This window comes from Falco rusticolus, chromosome 13, assembly GCF_015220075.1.
Source record: "Falco rusticolus isolate bFalRus1 chromosome 13, bFalRus1.pri, whole genome shotgun sequence".
NCBI classification, from domain to species: domain Eukaryota; kingdom Metazoa; phylum Chordata; class Aves; order Falconiformes; family Falconidae; genus Falco; species Falco rusticolus.
Window position 1 is genome coordinate 30,543,251 of NC_051199.1, and position 19,812 is coordinate 30,563,062.

General features: G+C 40.3%; 1 protein-coding gene across 1 annotated transcript in view; it reads left to right on the forward strand.

The window, feature by feature from the left end:
* The window catches only part of WWTR1 (WW domain containing transcription regulator 1), a 77,550-nt gene that overhangs the window by 48,660 nt on the left and 9,078 nt on the right, over positions 1-19,812 (forward strand). The window contains exon 3 of the mRNA XM_037406568.1: positions 12,350-12,549. Within this exon, the coding sequence (XP_037262465.1) occupies positions 12,350-12,549 (200 nt within the window). The remainder of the gene's footprint in view (positions 1-12,349; positions 12,550-19,812) is intronic.

A 19,812-nucleotide genomic window follows, 5' to 3' on the forward strand; every position in this document is an offset into this window, starting at 1 on the left:
CTGTGTCTCACTTCACAGTGGACCATCCAGCATCAGCAATAACAGAAGTGCGTGCCTGGTTTTACCACTTTGCATTTTCCACTTCTGGTATACAAGAGAACTTGTGTGACTCATCACACTTTTTACAGAGATAGGACTGATGGGTAGAAAGGCTTTTAAAAGCTGCAATCATGTATCAGCTGGCTCAGGGAAGAAGTGACAAGGACTGAAGCACAGAGACGAGCAGAGCTATCTATGTTTGTGTAGAACCCTTAAGCATTAGAGCTGAACCATCTTCCCTTACCCTGTCTGTTTTTTCCCCTTATAATCTATTATTTTCCACGTAAGTTTGGACAAGATAATTTTTCAAGGTCCCTTCCAACCTGGGCTATTCTATGATGATGATTGATAATGTGATAATTTCGTGACTTGTAAAGTATCATCTTGATGCATAGTGTCTATTGGCCCAGCTAACCCTGCCTTCACAAAATGTACCCAGATCACTCTTAATTCTGAACTCTTACATAATACCTCATAACTATATGTTCTCTCAGGTTCTGTCAAGGTGAATTCATTAATGTGTAAATTCGCAGGAAAAAAGATAATAAAGATGTGAGCATGTTAATGTTATGTCATTATGTTACAGTTCCTGAGGTTTCCAGTGTTCCCATGCTGTGTATGTATCAGGAGCAGATTGTTTTAATTTATCTCTGTACTGCTGTTTTTTTATCAGTTGTCTGCTAGTGGCATCCTCAAAGGGGTATTATAAGAAACTGTACTCATTCAGATGTCCTGAATTGAGGGACAGCTGCTGGAAGATAATTAATGATGTTATGAACTTGCAACAGTAAGGATGCCTATTCTGAAGTAAGGAAAGAAGCTGGATAAGTTTCCACATGTGGCTGAGTGTCGGGGCTTTGCAAAATTTAAGGTTGTAGCCATCACAGAATAATTCAGGTGGGAAGGGGCCTTGGGAGGTCTCTAACCCAACCTCCTGCTCAAAGCAGTCTACTATGAGATCAAACCAGGTGCTGAGGGCTTTATGCAGTCAGCTGTCAAAAACCTTTGCGGCAAATCAGAGTCTCCCGGTGCAGTTCTCACGCTTTTGTGAGGTGAGAGGCTGGCACCATAAACAGAACTGTTACTGTGTGGTCAGCACCAAGTGGTGGAGTTTCAGCACATGTAATAACGCACTTAAGAGTGGCAAGTAATTTCTGGCAGAGGGAGCAGGGTACTACATAGACTTTCATTTGCACTCAACACCTGCACTTTCACCTGATCAGATCATGTGTAGATATAGAGTACAAAAAAAGAAAACAGCATATCACATCTGTGGTAGAGGCAGGTAATATTTATCTCCATTTTATACATGAAGCATTTCAGGCATAAAACATTGGAAAGCCCAACGTTAATTTGTTTACGGTCAGTGTATGCACTGATCCTGTGAGTTCAACCATATGAACTTACTGTGTCAAACTTTAGATGAACTATTTGCTTATTCCCCACCACTGAAAAAGAGAAAGCTCCATACCTTAGAAACTTAATTTATCAAGATCCAACAGCAGGCGTGACCCAACTGATGCAAGCAGGATGGTTTTAACTGTTAAAAATACTGGTTGTCTAAGGTGAAAGACATTATGTATTATGCAGTAGAATTTAACATGAAGAGCCTCTTGCATTGACAACTGTTTGTTACAGAAATTCATCTGTGGATCTAAAAAGTTTAACTTTCAGCTGTATTGCTAAGGGTAATCTAATTGAGTCTGGATATAACTGGGAGTTATGGCACTTTGCCCTCTGCTTTCATTTTATTTTATTTTTTAATCAGCCAGGAAATCCAACCAATAAAATAATGCAATAATCCTGTCTAAGAGTAATAAACACATGAACCAAAGTTTCCATATCCTGCCACGATAAAAGAGGTGTAGCTACTATTGTTTGAGGATGATAAAATGCTGTTTTGGTTACTGTGTCAAAGTGAGCCTCTGGAGATAATAAAACAGAAACTCCCAAAGTGTTTAAGAACAGGTGGTACGTGTTTTAGTGATAACTAACATACGTTAAATGGTCTATATTTTGCAAGACTTGGTTTGCATTGGCTGGAAGTTTGGCTGCAAATATGTAACACTGAGAGGAACCTGTTTTTCCCTCTGTGTAGCCCATACCCTCACACCACCTGCACAGTGGAAAGGCTTCCTGTTCCAGGTCATTTTTAATTACTGGATATCCTGAAAGAAGTGGACACAATTCATTTGTGGTCAGTGTGAATAATTTTGGCATCTGCTTTTGGTTAATGAAATAATACATACAGGAGAGCTGAAAGCATTGTAGAAGACCTGTATGTTCTGTGGAAATGAGAGTTTTATGACACAGCTCTGGAAAAGAATGTTTGGGGTTTTTTTTTTGTTATTTGCAATTAAAAACTCTGAGAAGTAATTTATCAGGCATATTTCAAATGGAGTAATTTATTTATGTTTTAAGGACAATGGCTAATAGTTCCAGAGACTAATGAGAATCAACTTCAGTGTCAAATAGATTAAATCCAAGTATCTCAAAGGACACATGCCTTTAAAGCGGCAGCTGACTATCTAGTAAATCTGATATTTATGTTATGTTAAAGGTTGATGTGTTCAAATGAGATGTTGGTATTGTTTCAAAATCTAGTAATTTTTACTTTTATTTTAACAAAGAAATTCCTGTTGTTGTAAGCATTTCCCTTCGATGCAAGCAGTAATCCAAACGTGCCACTACAGGAGTGCAGTGTCATTTTCATAGTTCCAAAGTGAATGAAATGCAAAAGCTGAAGATTGCATGAAACAAAAGTAAAAATAATTTAATAAATACTTTAAATAATAGTAGTCATCAGTAATTGATCATTAGCATTAAAGCTGTCTCTCCAGTCAAGCAGCCCCTGCCTTATTTGTTGTTATTGATGTATTGTTAGAAGTGCTTACAGAGTAAATCTCTAATCTTTTAAATAACTTCCTGCTAGATCATAGCTTTGATGCTGCACCTGCAGGTGGTTTGTTTGGTGTTTTTTTTAAGCTTGAATCATCGAAGACAGGAAAGATCAGTTAAATATGAATATCACAGAACTAACAGTTGAAACTGTTGAGAAATTTCTGTATAGCTATTTTCAGCCCAGAAATCTGAATAAAGGAGTCTCTGTGCACTGGGATAGTACAACTTCTTGGTTTAATACTTTACAGATTTTTGGAACAAAATGCACCAGAACTGAAAAGCAGTATTTTTTGCTGACCTTGTTGGAAGGCTAATGCTGTTTCTGGGAAATAAGTGAAACAAGCAGTTCTTTGTTGGCAGAAGCAGAGAGAGAAAAGGAGGGGAGCCTAGTCTTTTTTTTCTTCACAATGTCGTGACTAAAGTCAAAACTGTAATATGGCTGGGTTCGTACTTTTTTTTTTTTTTAAAAAAAAGAACAAACCTCTGTAGACATTTTTTTTTCATCAGTGTGTGTTGCGTGACACCTGATGTTGGCCAGTTCATATGAATTAGGCTCTGGGCTGCCTGTAAAGGGCGTAGAGAAAAAAGATCCACAGTTGCATCCAGACACTTCTGATAGTAAAATAATAAAGATTGGTACAATCAGTTCAACGCATATGTCAGAAGCAATTTATGCTTGCATGTTTTGGCTTCTGCAACTTGCAGAGTCTCTTGCCCGCAAAGTATGTAAGCCCTTGCTTAGTATGTATCCAATAAAGTGACGAACAAAAAGGTCTCCTACGATGTCATAAGACCTAATTCACTAGAATATCATTATTAATTTAGAAGTAAAAAAAAGCAATAAAAGGGTATTTTTTTCTATTTTCCATTAACTGGAAAAAGAAAATTACATAGGTCTGACTTGAGATGTGAACTAAATAGCTGTAATTCCATGGACTGCAATTAAACTGTGGCCACATAGTCCAGGTTTGGATCTTAGCTCCATATTTTTTCTTGTTCTTATCTGAGCTGGTGAATTGTGTAATAGCTGTTTATTGAAGAGACTTACTTAATTTTGTGCAAAGTAAGTTTGGTTTTCCCCAAGAGAACTGAATTCAAGGCCATCCTGAGTGCGTCTGCTAGAATGGTGAATACTTTTCACCTGCTGTATTATATGCAGTCTCCTTTATCATAGAGTGGTAGATTTGAGCTTTTTATATTTTTCCTTTGTTTGCAGAACTGTAGAAATGTTAATGCTGTTAGTGCCAAACTCTGCCTAGTGAATTTAAGCTTACTGAAGACCAGTTGATTTTTCCATAGTTACCTTTTGACCTCTCAAAAGAGGTCCTAAAGCTCCCCAGACCACAGGCTGAAAAGAGTTGTTAAAGTGTCAATGATGTGTTAGATGAGTGTCATTGTACTGAAATCAGTATTCATATTGAGTAGTCTAGTTGGAGCATGAACTGCAATGTTTTCTTTTTTGAACCCAAACTCCATTATGTTCCTATAGCATTCAAATACAAATTCAGAACTCAAATGTAAATAATAGCAGGCATTTATAAAATTGCATAAATATCATAACAAATGTGCCATATGGTTATTTCATAAGGAACAAAGATTTGTAGATTGTCATATTCTTAAGTTGCTCACTGGAGTTGACACAAGACTTTCCTTTGGCTTCACTGGGCTCATTCAGACCTTTAGTGACAAAGAGTTATCAGCTATATTCAAAAAGGATGTTACTGAACTATTCAGTACAGGAGTTCAGCTCTGGTTTGGTTGACTAGTTCCAGGAAAAGAAGTTAGGTAGAAGACTTCCCTCAAACTAAGCTTATGTAGATACCTGTCATGGTTTAACCCTGGCTGGTGACTTAAGCCCTAGGCAGCTGCTGGCTCACTTCCCTCACAGAGGGATTAGAAGAGTAAAAGTAAGAAAACTCATGGGCTGGGATGAAGACAGTTCAGTAGGTAAAGCAAAACCCACATGTGCAAGCAAAGCAAAGCAAGACATTCAATCACCATTCCTATGGGCAGGCAAGTGCTCAGCCATCCCGAGGACAAGGACAGCAGGGCTCCATCCCGCATAACAGTGACTTGGGAAGACAAAGGCCATAATGCGACCGTCCCCTTCTTCCTTCTTCTTCCTCCAGTTTATATACTCAGCATGATGTCATATGGTATGGGATATACCTCCAGCCTGTTCGGGTCAGCTGGCCCAGTTGTGTCACCCCAGTTTCCCATGCCTCTCCAGCCCTCTCGCTGGCAGGGCCTGAGAAACCAAAAAATCCTTGACTTAGTACAAACATCACCCAGCAAAACCCAAAACCATCCCAGTGCCATCAGCATTGTTCTCCCACCAAATCCAAACACAGCGCTGTACCAGCTGCTGAGAAGAAAATTGACTCGCTCCCAGCGGAAACTGGGAGTAGATACCATAGGGATCGTTTTTACATTGTTGGGATTCTTTTCGTTCCAACTAGTATATTTAAGATTCACGATTAATTGAAATCTAGGCAATATCAGATGTGCTTAAAGGTGTTCCAAGTACTATATTTTTCTCTTTTCCCCATGCGTATCATTGTAGAAAAGCAAATTACTGTTTATTCCAGGTTTTTTTCTTGTTGTTTGAAGAACTCACACAGTGGACAATACAAAAGCAGTGAAAAGTCTTGGTCCTGTAATAACTATATCCTTCAGTATATCATAGTTTTCCACAGTTCTTTTGAAGAGACTGGAGTTCTGCCTGGATGCTGATTTTTGCCCAAGTGGATAGCATTGCAGGATAAAACCTACCTGACATTACGCATAGCATGCTGCATAGAAAGTACACAGTGGGGAAGGAAATAGAGAAAAAAGAGGAAAATTGTTCGTTTGCTGTGTTTTGGACTTGTGATTAAACCAGTGTTGATAACACACCAGTGTTTTGGCTATGCCTGAGCAGAGCTTGCAGAGTATTGAGGCTTTCTGTTTTTCCCACTGGTTCCCCTCCAGACTGCCTGTAGGCTGAAGATTCACAAGAAATGGGGAGGTAACACTGCTGAGACAGCTGATCTGAATTGCCTAAGGGGATATTCCATACCATATGATGCTATGCTCAGCAATAAAAGGCCGAGGAAAGGAGGAGCAGGGGGACATGTTTGTGGATACAGCATTTGCTTTCCCAAGTAACCCTTACATGTCCTGAGTACCCGCTTTCTAGAAAGCGGCCAACATCTGCCTGCTGATGGGATTTCATGATTAAATTATTTTATTTTACTTGTGTGCATAGCTTTGCCTCACTTACTAAACTGTCTTTACCTCAGTCCACAAGTTTTTCTCACTTTTGCTTTTCCAGTTCTCTCCCCGATCCTGCTAGTGGGGGGAGGAATTGAGTGACTGCCGCTGTGGGGGCCCAATCCACCATAGCAGGGCAACTGCAGTTTTCAAAAACTGTGGATGGACTTACTGCACATTTGCACTATATTGAACCACTTGTGGCCAGTAAGTCCCAAATTGTTGGATTTGCTTTGTGTACTTGTGCACACTGTACAGCACGTGCAGATTTCTGCTAAACATCTCAAAGTCTTGTAGCCAGCTGTTTTCCTAGTGGAATTGTTCTGTTCACAGAGTCCCTTTCCCCTGACTGTCAGAACTCCAATGGCAAATGCTTTTGGTTGCAGCTTGTGCAGCACTACTGCAGTAGGTTTTCTGAAGCATCATTCAGTAGCTTTAACTGCTCTGCCAAACTGCAGGATTTTTGGACCGATAGTTTGTTTAGGAGGATTACGGATGCTGTGCATTTCGTGTTACTACTGCCAGTGCCTGTCTTTGTGCCTCTGGCTTTGTGTGTAGCATCAACACATTTCCTTCTTGTGTGTCATTTCTCTCAAGTTCCAGCTGCCACTAGGTTTGCAGGGAACATGGAAAGATCATTTATCATTGATAGACTTTATGTTCTTTGACCTGGAGAGTTCTGTAGGTCTTCTGATTTTCTTGGGTCAGAATTCCTCAGAATAGCTGTTGATGTAGGAAGCTGTAGTTTTCAGTATAAGCCTGTCTGCATTCTGGTAGTATAGTCATCTTTATTTTGAGAGCATTATGCAGAGAACCCCAGATCTGAAATTGTACGAAGACCTAGCCCGGGTCTGACAGTGAGCCTCTCGAGGCTGGTGGATACACTTCCATAAAATGAAGTGGGTGCCTCTGCACTGCACTCTGTGGCTTCCAGAATAGAATGTGCACTGCACTCTGTGGCTTGGGAATAGAATGACATCTGTGTGCCTCTGGAGAAGTCACATTCGATGACATGCTAGCATCTCTGTACTATGCTCTCCAGAACACCCGAGTCTGGAAGCATGTTGCAAAGATGGTTTAGATATGCCTGCACAGCTTTGCACAAGGTCCAGAATGATTTATCAGTGTGGGCTTTGCACCACCTACAGGTAGTAAAGCTGCCTTTAGACCCAGGCTCGCCCAGGATACAGTGCAGCACTAACCTGTTCCTGATCAGAGCATCTAGTACTGATCTGCATTAAGTCATAAAACTAATCTGCACTCTGACCAAACCATATTGTTAATTATTTGAAAATGTACTGTTTCACTCCTGGCTTATGTGGAGGATATCAACGCTGGATGCTATTCCTGGCATCATGCTCAGGAAGAACTTTTGTCTTGGATAGATCAGGAGCCCATACAGTGTCTTTGAATTGCTGAATATCAGAAGAACTGGACTTGCTTTGTGCAATTGCAGACTTCTCCACTGAAAACGACTGACACCGACAATCGCTATATTTACACAACAGTATGGGATGCCCAAGGGTATCTCTGGCACCAAAAAATTTTAAAGTGGTTCTGTTCCTCACAGTCTTCTGACTGTTGTGTACAATCTGGGAATTTTCATCACTATCTTCCTGTGCTTAGCAGACTACTGTCTCAGCCTGTCTCTTTCTTAATGATGGCTCCTTTAGCTGGAACTGATATACTTGCTTACCACTCCTGGCTGTTACTGTTTTCTTTGTTTTCCTGGATATTTCAGCTGGGTTTTCCCTGGAACTTGAAGACATTTTGCCATCATTTATATTCTTTTCCTGAGAGCCACAGTCATACTTTCTATAAACGCTTCCTGTCTTGGATCAAGAACTTCTAATTTATGTAAGATTATCCATAAGTAACCATTTCTATATTACTTTTGGGGATTATTCCTGGTAATACTGTCCATTTTGTTCTTTTACACTTTCCCCAGTGAGATTATAAAATCTTTCCACCGTTTTCTCATCTTTATCTTCCATGATCAGTTCTGTATAGAAAGTGAGATCTTTATACTGCTGATCCTGCATTTGCAGAGTATTGTCTAGCACAGCTGCAGCAGCAGTGCTCTTCTGCAGGTGTGCTAGATGGTACTCTGCAAACACAGAATCAGCAATATGAAGATAAAGCTTTTTGAACTTTTCTCTTGTACTCTGCCTCCTCGGGACTACATCCTGTACCCCTCTCTTGTCCTGGAAAATGTGTTGCTCAATGTGACACCCCAGTTGCAAGCGTGTGTGCATGTTCACACACAGCTTCAAGCTCAAGAATTTCTGTTAGTATGGAGCCAGTGAGTCAGATGGTTTCCTGCACAAGCACGAGGATGACAGGGAACTGAGCAAGCAGGGAAACATGACACATATGAAGGATTTATGTGCTGCCTATGGGTATTTGCTAGTGCACAAACTGGAGTTTTCTAGTGCCCAGATCGCCTAATATAGGCCAAGAACTGCTGAGGAAAGTGGCAGTGGCAGCTGTTGTCTGAGGGGAAGATGAATAAGCACTTCATCTTCCATGCACAGCATGTCTTGGGCCTTGTGGTTTAGCCTGTGGGAGTGTTTCAAACTGGAGTTTATATGCTGCATTTCATATGGCCCAGGCTATGGTAGCCCCCAGGAAGGTGACGGGCAGTGCTTGCCAAAAGTCTGGAGGACCATTTGGACAGGCTGTTTTGCAAAGGACACATTCCGTGTGCCTTCACATGTGAATGGCTGGTATAGAAAAGCCCTAAACGTTAATACATTAACTGAAGGCTTGCTCATGATGATTTCAGGGCCTTTCAGTGGAAGCAATGCAAAAGAGTACTTGCAAATCTGCCGTGATTTAATTACTTTTCAGCCAGTTCCCAGAATCAGCTGTTTTATTACTGTACATGTAACATTTTGACCCTTAGGGTATATTTTTAGGGCAGCTGAATGATGCAGTTGTTGTGGGAAGTGCTACAGAATGTCCCTGTTTTTGGTTTCATTTTGTTTTCTGTAATAGATGTAAAAAAGGAATTGCCTAACAGTCTTGTGTTTCATAGTGTTTTTATTTCCGGTTAGTATTTGTTTTAGATTAAGCTAATCTAAATTAACTTAATCTTAATTTCTAGTGACTATTTGGTTAGATTAACTTTATGTGCATTACATGTATGCATGCACATGCCCAAAATCTGGATTTGACGTCACAAAAGTAGACCACATATGTCCTAGATTTGCTTATGGGACGTTATTGTGATTGCACTCAAGGATAATTCAAGTGGAACAATGCTGTTATGCAGTTGGTAGGATCAAAACCTGGGCCTTAGCATCTGTGTATTCATGAACAGGTTTTGAATGATATTAAAAAAAAAATATTGATTTTATCACCATATCAATTTAATGCTCCATTTTAAGTTAGACTTTATCATAAACATCCTCTATCCAGATACCTTGACAAAACTATCTGTACTTGTTTGAAAGCACAGATTCATGACTCCTCTACACTTAATGTTTCTGAGTCTATCCAGTTTGGGCTGCTATGAAGATAGGTGTCTGGTATTCAAGCAGTATGGAGAGTTACCTGAATCCCATTTTTTCTTGAAGCAGTTTATGCTGGAGAAAAATGTGGTGGTCAGCAGGTTCAAATGACCTTCAGTAAGTTTCTCGCTATGACCCAAAGCAATGGTTCTTGAAAAGCCATTCCAGGGAGTGGTAATTTTGAACAGATCTGGTTTTTTGTGGACCATTGTCCAGAGGTTTAGACCCAAGAACCTCTCAGGGGAAAGGCACTGGCTGAAAGAGAAGCAGAGCCAAATAATGCAGGTGGTGAAATTGGCTGAGGATGGCTCCTACCTACTCCTTTGCCTGTGCTGAAACTTGTAAAACCTTGCCATAGCTATAGCTTTATCAGACTTAGATGATGTAAATAAATTTTCGGAAGTAGAATGGATTTTTGTTGTTTCTTAGAAATACGATCACATATGGCATAATTGACTTGTGGAAGATTCATTGTGATGTAATTTCTGTACTCTTAATGTCAAGGTGTGGGAATGCTTACTTTATTTGTTGTACTGAGCTTCCTATAGTTTCTTGATAGTATGTAACAATGGATAGTATTACTTGAAAGAAATGTACTCCAAGAAACACTAAAATATTCTGTCTGTCTCCATGAGAAGAAATGACTTGGAGGGTTATTGGGGACCATAGCTCAGGGAGAAGTATTCCTCAGCATTTTTATGCTGTCTTGTTCTTTGCCTTCTTGCATGTATAATTTCAGCTGTGATGCAATGTGGGTACAGATCAGCTGAGGGAGAAGGGAGTATTTTATATAGCAAAGGCAACAAATAGCCATGACAAATAGTACTACAACTCATGCCCTACCCCTGAGCCTATCCCAGACACACCGTACAGGCTATTAATCTTTACTTAACTTTGCCTGGTTCTATCATTTGCATGTGCTGCTTAGATGAAAGCAATTTTCATATGGAGAACTTGGTATGTTGTGATAATCCTTCAGCCAGCCTGCATTCTTGGCCTGGTTGTTCTCTTCACTCTACCATCAACATGCCAAAAATGTAAGCACGTGCTTACGCATATGAGAAGAGTTAAATTCCTGCCTAAGTGCTTATGGTCCTGCAGTTTAACAGCAGGTTTACACTGGTATAATTTGAATAATTGTACTTACAATATTTCTTACTTATTTTAATGTGAATAAGGCTAGATTCACTGCATCTTAAAATGTGGTTTCATATATTGTTTTCCCATTAGGAAAGTGGTTTGATTTCAGCACCCAGCTCCCATTCCTGCCTTTCCCCTCTCAGCACTGCAGCTTGCTAGCCTTTTTGTTTTTTTACCACTGAAACATTACTGTTCAGTGCTGGCTTTAGTCCACCTTTCCTGCAACTAGCTTGTTTTTCCCACCTGGGCTCCTACGTTGGTCGCACATAAGCAGTTTCATGGCTACCCAGTTACTTTTGCTGGGAACTGATCTAGACAGGAAATACCCTCTTTTTATCCTCAGGCAATTTTTAGTTTGTTGTGTGGCCACAAAAATGCTTTTGCCAGCTTAGTGAAGGGGTAGCATGTGGGCAGGAACAAGCAGCTGGGTATGGAAGAAGTGATAAACAGCAACACTCTGGTTTCATGTGGAAGCATGATGTCATTTGTGTGGATACAGCTGTTTGTCCGTGAAAAGGTTATATTGCTGCAGGACTGTTTTTAACCTGAATTATTGCTTGAGCTGGATTTGCCACTGAAGCTAAAATACCATGCAGCTGGACTCTTAAATGGTTCCACACTCTACATGCTGGACCTGTGTGATATGGGATCACCCAGAAGGAAAAATTTGATTCAGATTTGATGTGTAAATATTTCTGTCAAATGAAGCAGGGCAAAGTTTATGCTGGCTTAATGCCTGTGTACCTGCGTTATTCCAGTTGAAGAATGACAAGACAAGACCTGATTTGGCAGAGAGGTGGCTAGCGTAAAGTCAACTTTTCAAAAATTTTTTTAACTTGGAACTGGCAGAGTGAGTTAAATTCAGCATTTTGCATTGTATGTGTATCATACATTTGATTCAGGCTGTGAAATCATCAGCCCATTTCTTTCAATGCACACTTCTAACAGTGGCTGCTGTACTGTATCCTTCAAGGTCAGACACATGGCACAGCATAAATACGTTCAGGTCTGAGAAGTGTAGAACTGAGTTGAGATTTCTGTTCTTATGGTAAGAACAAGGAGTGAAAGATAAAAAGGAAGATAAAAATCATAGTCCTTTGGACAGAAAAATGTTGTAGATCTGTCAATAAAGAAAATGTTAAGATTGAAAATAATTTTACTACCTTACTGCATGTTACAAGCACACATTTGTAGACAAATTTTCAGTTTAAAAAATTACATGTCATTTACTACATATTATTAGGTAAATAGTTGAACATACTAGAATGACTATAAATACTTGCTGTATTATAAGTATTCGTGTTTTATACACATATGAAATATTAAACATAATTTATCAAGCAGTTACTAGTACCAAATCTTGCCAGATCGAGTAGTTCTCAGCCATTTGAAATACAGTAATTCTAATAACTCTATACTGTAAGCAAGCAACAGTGTCCTAGGCCCTCTGTTATCTTAAAGTATGATTCTCTTTAACCAGCCATGATTTGTTTTCTTTCCCACAGTCATGAATCACCAGCACCAAATAACACCCAACACAGCCATGTCACAGCAGAGTCGTCCTCCCCAGACTCCACAGCCAGGGCTGTTGAATTTGCCCAGTGCGCTGACCACACAGCAACAGCAGCAGCAGAAGCTGAGGCTCCAGAGAATCCAGATGGAGAGGGAGCGAATTAGGATGCGTCAGGAGGAGTTACTGAGACAGGTAACACCAAGGATACTCTTGCTTTGTTTAAGAGCCTTTAGTTCAATACATCCAGATTTTTACCAGGTGCAGTTAAGTAGCTCTGTTACTTTATGTCAAGATTAACAACTGTTTTACGTGAGGGCAACCAAAATGCTAATATAAATAGAGTATTTCATTTTGTTCTCTAAACTAGCATTGAACAGAACACAAAATGGCCATCTGTCAGGAGTTACAGATTTGGTGTTTTCCTTACCAGCTATAATAGTAGCATAAGGACCAAATTTTGTTCTGTGTCTGTTTCTGAATCTAGAGTAACTGTCACTGATGTATTCTCAGTTTAATTTGGCTTGCATAGTTGACCATGTTCATGCTTCACTTAAGATAAAGACAGAACATATGGAGTTGTCCTTGACTCTAATTCTGACTCTGTAATTTGCACCCTTTTGCCTTTGAGTTAAAATAAAATCACATTCGTGTCTTACATGAATAACTCTGATTTGAAGACTTCCCAGAGACGGTTCTTTGTGGATGTTCTGTTTACTGTTCTATTTCTTAAGTTTCAGCTCTTTATAATGACTTATATTGGATAAAATACTTACGTAACTTCCTTTACATACCTTAAGGAAATCAGTTTTAACAACTGTGTTTTTTCTATTATGGACCATGCCACTGGTGATACTGTGTTTTGCTTGGCATATTAATCAGCTTCCTTAGAGAAAACAAATAATCTGTTTCTCTCAGGAACAGAGTGAACAAAATACATTTTATCAAGAATAACACCATTATTGGTGGCCTTGTAAATGCTGCAGTTACAGTTCTAAGTACCTTTAAAAATGGTAACTTTCACAAAGCCACAGAATCACAGACTGGCTGAGGTTGGAAGGGAGCTCTGGAGGTCATCATCTCCAGCCCCCTGCTCACCCAGGGCCACCCAGAGCCCGTTGCCCAGGACCACATCCAGATGGCTTCTGAATGCCCCCAAGGAGGGAGACTCCATCCCCTCCCCGGGCAGCCCGTGCCGGGGCTCAGGCACCCGCACAGTGATGATGACAAAGTGTTCCCTGATGTTCGCAGGGAACCTCGTGTGTGTCAGTTTGTGCCCGTCGCCTCTGGTCCTGGCACTGGGCGCTGCTGGGAAGAGCCTGGCCCCGTCTTCGGTGCACCCTCCCTGCAGGTGGTTATATACAGGGATGAGATCCCCCCGAGCCTTTTCTTCCCCAGGCTGAACAGTCCCAGCTCTCTCAGCCTTTCCTTATAGGAAAAGCAGTGGGCCCACACTTTCCCTAGCCTTCCTGTGGTTGCCCAGGTACTTACAGAAGCCCTTCTTGTTGTCTTTGACTCCTCTGGCCAGATGCAATTCCAGCTGGCCTTTAGCTTCGCTAACCTCATCCCTGTGTGCTCAGACAATGTCTCTGCTGGGTTACCATCCTTGCTTCCATCTTCTGTGGAAATAATAATTTTGTGGAATTATTATTTCATGCCTTCGGACCTTTTGCCTTTGAGATTGGACCATAATTTGCAGTTGTTTTAGGGTGACATTTGTTTATACTGTATTTAGAAATACACTATGACATTTCTTTGCAGTGGGTAGAAGCATGGTTGTTACTGGGCTAATGACACCAATTGGCTGGACTTTTCTGATGATTTATTAGAGAACCATAACTTGCTGTAAAGTTTCAAAATGTTAGTGACTTGGGTAATATGCAAAAATAAGCCTAAGAAAAATCCTCACACACCTCCCTGTGAGGAGGAGTAGCAGAGTACGTGTCATAGGTTGACTAGCCGCAAGTAAGTGAGGAGTGATGCACGTTTTCTTCCAAGTCTGGAGGAGAATGACTGAGAGAACACATTAGTGATGAAACCAGACTGGAGCATCCCAACGACCTCTGGAAGACTTTGTAGGTAGTAAAGAAAGGGACACATAAATCTTTAAAACCTTTAGGTCTGAAATAGAGATCTGGATGGTCACAGCAGATTTACCAGAAGGGAGATGTGCTCACAAAGATTTTTCATCTTTTAGAGGCAGCAGTCATGCATGAAAACCTAAAATTGATGGCCAGCTTTTTGGTTTTCTCTCTGCAGCCTTTGAATGATGGTTTGGCTAAATATGTTGGGTTTTGGCTTTTTTTTTTTTTTTAAACATACTACGTCAGTAAAATTAATGGAAGAAGAGTTTTTTAATGTCTGTAATGATTGAGAATGTGAGGTGTTCTTTTCCCATGCTTTTATTTCAGAACAAACAACTTTTAATTGCATTTTACAGAAACATCACTTTTCAAAAAGTAATAACAGACATTATTACAATCAGTCATCAAATTAAAGGTTATTAGAATTTTCTTCAGAGTGATTTTTTTTCCTCATATACAGAAAATGCAGTTTGATATGGGGCTTTATACTAATACAGACTTCCAACAACAAGAATATGATTGTACTTTTCTTCCCATGTACAGACTATATGTAAGTCAAATTTCTCTTCAGTTACACGCTTGGAACCTTAGTAACATCATCTTTGCAGACTGAAAGACAAAATGTAAGATGAATGTGCACAGTATCATATAGTAGGCTTTTGTAAAAGAGAGATTGATAACAAAATCAAGATGGATGTCTGGCGAGTAGAATCACAAAAACATTACTGAGAATATTTGTAAAAACACTCTACAATATATTTGCTTAATTTATATTTTTTACTCTTTTCCCTCCTTCCTCTAAATATATAAGAACTTTAAAAAAATTACTTAACAAAAGTAATGACAAAAAATTCATTAATACATTTTGAAACTGTACAGCACCGTCTAGCTGCATTTGGAGAAAAATAAAAGAGCATTAAAATTACGTGCTTTTATAGTTCCTGCAACAACACTTGGCTATCTTTGCATGTGATTATTCCTGTCATCTTTAGTGCATATATATATACATGTTCAAAGTTAGGCAAATGCTCAGTGCCCTTGCTGAAGAAGGGTGAAAGGCAGGTACAATTTCACTGAGGTTTCTGAATTTTTTTACCTGCTTCTGTCAGGATGGAATTGAACTTCCATAGTTCAGACCTGAGTCTGGAAACCGTACAGGCACCAACATCTTGTGCCCATGTTCAATTTCCATTACCCTTAGGTTTTGGGAGTTACATTATACATTATACATTACCTGTATGTGCAGAACTGTGTTCAGGGTGGTGCTCTTTGACATGAGCAGTGATCTCAAGTCTTTTGAATTCTCCTTTACCATCAAGATGTCAGAACATAATAGAGATGACTGTGGGAAAAGAGTGGGGATATCTGATATGAGCTTGGTTATAATTGTCATTGTGCTAATATAACGTGTTTAGCTATTTTTACTCTCTTTGGCTCTGCTCTTCCTTCAGGACAAGAGCAAATGAAGCTTCAAAACAGTTGTGCCATTAACACAAGGGCTGGTTTCACTACTCTGCTGGCTGTGTTTTACTTTGAAACTAACACACACACTGCAGCTGTGTCATACTTAATCAAGACTCCAACTTACTATGCCCAGTACCACCCTGCATCTATCGTGTTTATTGTGTTTGTTTGAGCTCCACATTATATAAAGCAGGACAGTATCACTTTGCATTACTGAAGTTTTCAAAACTGGTGTAGCTCCTGGGGAACAACGTATTCCCCACCGAAGGAAAGCGAGATGCAAAATGCATCCATCCTAACAGAACTTTGTGAACTTCCTGCCAGTCACCTGAGCGCCTCTCAACCCTGGCAGCTGAGAAGAGTGTGACAAATCCCTCTGGACTCCTCAGTGTTAACATAGTTACTCCTGCCCTGACCCTTCACTGCTGCTTGTGCTTTTCTAGTGTAACGTATCTAAGGGAAGAATGCTGACTAAGTGTGCATGCTGCTGCTAGCAACTGTGAGGAGTTGAGTGAGAGGGGAGGAATTCTTGTGGAGGGTCACAAACCTCCCTTCAGCCTGGAAGCAGCTGCTGCCTCCCCACAGACATTCTGGGCTGCAGCTGCTCGGGTGGAGCAGCACACCCAGCTGGGAGGAATACACAGTTCTGGAAGCTCTGCTTGAGGAATTTGTTTCCTTCTTTGTCCTCCTCTTCATTTAGTTGGTAAAGCCTCTAGAACTGGAGACTTGAGTACATGCAAAAATGGCAGCATTTCAGAAAACCAGTATGACAGCTTCTATTTAAATGTTTCCTTACTCCGGTTTGTCATTCTGGAAAGAGTTAATTCCCTTTCTTACTGATTTGTTTTTGTCATCTTTCCAAAGGAAAAGGGAGAATCTGCTTGCTGCTCAAGAGCTTCTTGGAAATGGAAGTAGTTAGAGGCGATGTCAAAAAGAAATCTCTGCAAGGGTCTTGCAGGGAAGATGTGCCAGCACTTCTCTGTGTGCACAAGTGCCATCTTCCACCTTATTGTGAAGGTTACAGTCACAAAAAGGCAAGACTTCTCACAGGTTCCTTTCTTATCCCTGATCCCATTCCTTAAATTTGTGCATAGAAAGATAGAGGACCTCAAAAGAGGCTGTAGAAGGATCAGCGTATGGGAATGCAGAGGAACATTTATCATTGCTTTGTCCTTGCAGAGTAGAACCATACTGGCCTACTGCAACCTGAACAGCGAAGTGCCCTGCTGTGCTCTTCCACCTGTGCAGACTAGCCCACAGTCATGTTTACTGATGGCATGGGCAATGTCTAGATGTCTTACTTGCCACGCTAAGTATGACTGGCAGAAAAGGAATTGCACTGACTAGCAATGTAAACTCACCATAAAAATGCCCTTGCTCATCTCCCCCAGCTGGAAATGGCCGTTTGGCCACTAAGCATGGAACTCAGTTCAGTTCTGCCAAGGAGGGTTCCAGGAAATGTGACAACAAATTTCTGGATTTATCTGGCATACAGCTAAAAAGGACTCCACATCAGAATTGTGTTCAGAGGCAGTGAATAATTCAGCTCACTGCAATGCTTTGAAGCTTTTAAATATTTTTTATATTCAGCAAATAACCACTGCTGAAGCTTTTTGACATGCCTTTGTCATAATCAGAGTACTGTGGTTTTTTTTTTTTTAATTTATTTTGTTTTGTTACTGATTTTGAGAATCCGTTTGAGTTTTTAAAACCACATATGCTTCAGTGCCAAGCGGATCATCACAGGCATTTTGTCCTTTTTGAACTAAATGCTAAGGGTTGTATCTACTGGCCAACAGAAGCCACTCCTGCATTTGAGAGCTGCCAGCTAAGAGCTAATTAGAATAGTTAAGGCTATTATTGTAGCTTCCAACTATAATATTGCCATTCGCAGGGCTGCAAGAGGTCTCTGGCATTTTTTGCTGCACTTTTTAACCTAGGGTAGGAGATTCTTGAATATTCTTCTTAAGAACCTTGTAGTCACAGTTACAGTAGAGAACAGGACATTAAGAGGCTGCCACGCAGCTTTTGTGATTGTGTAATTCCTCTGTTACTTTTGACCACTGCTGTAATAGTATCAAAGAAGCAAAGAAGTCTAACATTTGTAGCAGTATGAAGATTGTAATGTGACTTCTGAACCAGTATCTGCATCAGGCAGCATCAGAGGAGAAGCATACTTCAATGTATGGTAGAGCCAGTACTCTGCTTCCCAGTATGCAGGAGTCTATTGTTCAGTATTATAAAGTACTATTGAGTTAATATTACAAGCAATGCGCAGTATGTTGAAATAAAGACAGGGGAGATGCCACACCATTCCCCAGACGAGAGCAGATGAAGTAACTGTATAATAAATGCAGTGTTTCTTGCAACAAAGAAGAGACGGGAACTTAGATTTTGTAGATGCCAGTGTGGGTCTTCCTGTAGAGTGCTGGAGGCTTTTCAGCTCACAAATTGTCCTGCTTTGTAAGGTCTGTCTAAATCATGTAGTAGATTAAACATTCCTGGAATTAATTGTTGGCCCTGCTGCACTTAGCAGTTAGGAGAGCCAATTACTCTATCTGGGGACATGATTAATAAATCTGGGTATGAATTTCTCCTTGTGGGACCAACCAGCAGTTGGCACTGGGTTTTCCAAAGAGACCACTATCTGGATTCCCTGATTGCATAGGTCAGCTGCAGGATGGAAAATAGCCAGCCAGCACTTTGTGCAGGACCAGTAAGTCCAGTGCCATGGAAAGAATGGACATTTTGCAATGCTTTCGTATTTGTGGAAGGCAGTTCAATGAAAAAGCTTGAAGTTTAACAAAAATCCTTCTCAAATGGCTGACTCTTCATCTTACTGGCCATAGGATAAGCAGCCTGATGTGTAGAAGTAATGTAGTCTCTGAGCCCTTGTTCTTACTTTGTTAGCAGTCTATTCTGAGCTTCTTTTGGAAATTAAATTACCATGGAAATGGGGTAAGTTACAGAAGCTAACCAGTGATTCAAGTTTTTCTCCTTCACAACATGATACAGAAAAATCTTTGTGTCTTTCTGGAGGAAGGCAGTGCCTGTGTCTATTCTGTAAAAAGGTGTGGCTGGAGGAAGTATAGGCTAACCTGAGTCTGGCAGCTTGGTAGCAGTGACATTTCAGCTGGGCCTATGCAGGCTTGCCTGTGGCACTTGCTTGGGCATCTAGCCCACAATAAAACCTGTTCTGTTGTCACTTTACACCTGTTAGCTACAATTAGTCGTTTCGAGTACAGTTACAGCTCTTTATTGGAGTGGCACAGACATTGCATTATCAGAAAACTGTTCTTCTAGCATAACATGAAACAACCAGAGCTTAGAACCAGACTTGCTAAGTGTGCTCAGAGCAGTTATACTGTGTATGCAATTAAAAAGTTAGCACATTGTGCCCAGGGCTTTCAGCATGCAAAAAAACATACTGACCTATGATAAACCTCATCTTGGAACTTCAGCTGTTTTGGTAGGAGTGTCCTTAAACACAGCCTGTGTATCTATATTAACCTAAATTTAGGTAATACAGGTGCAGCTTTTGGTTGGTTGTTTTTGCCAGACAGAACAAGCCAGCAGTGGCAGATGTAAGAAATTATCTTCTTCTTTCAGTGTTGTTTATTTGGTGGACATTTTTTGTGTCAGTCTGTAAGGGAAATAAAAAAACTGTAAGGGAATACTTGCCTATTTCTGTGCAGTTCAGTGTGAGAGGAATAATATGTATTTCATGGAGATTTAAACATATAAAACTCCCTTTGTGAACAACACTTCTTTTGCAATGTACTTTTTGTGTGCAACTGAATTTTTTAAGTATTTGGAGATTCAGAGATCTCTACTAGTTCTTTGTGTTTTGCTGTTTTGGAAAGCTATGGGAGGAATCATAGATTTAAGAGAGGAAAGAGGTGTGTTTGTG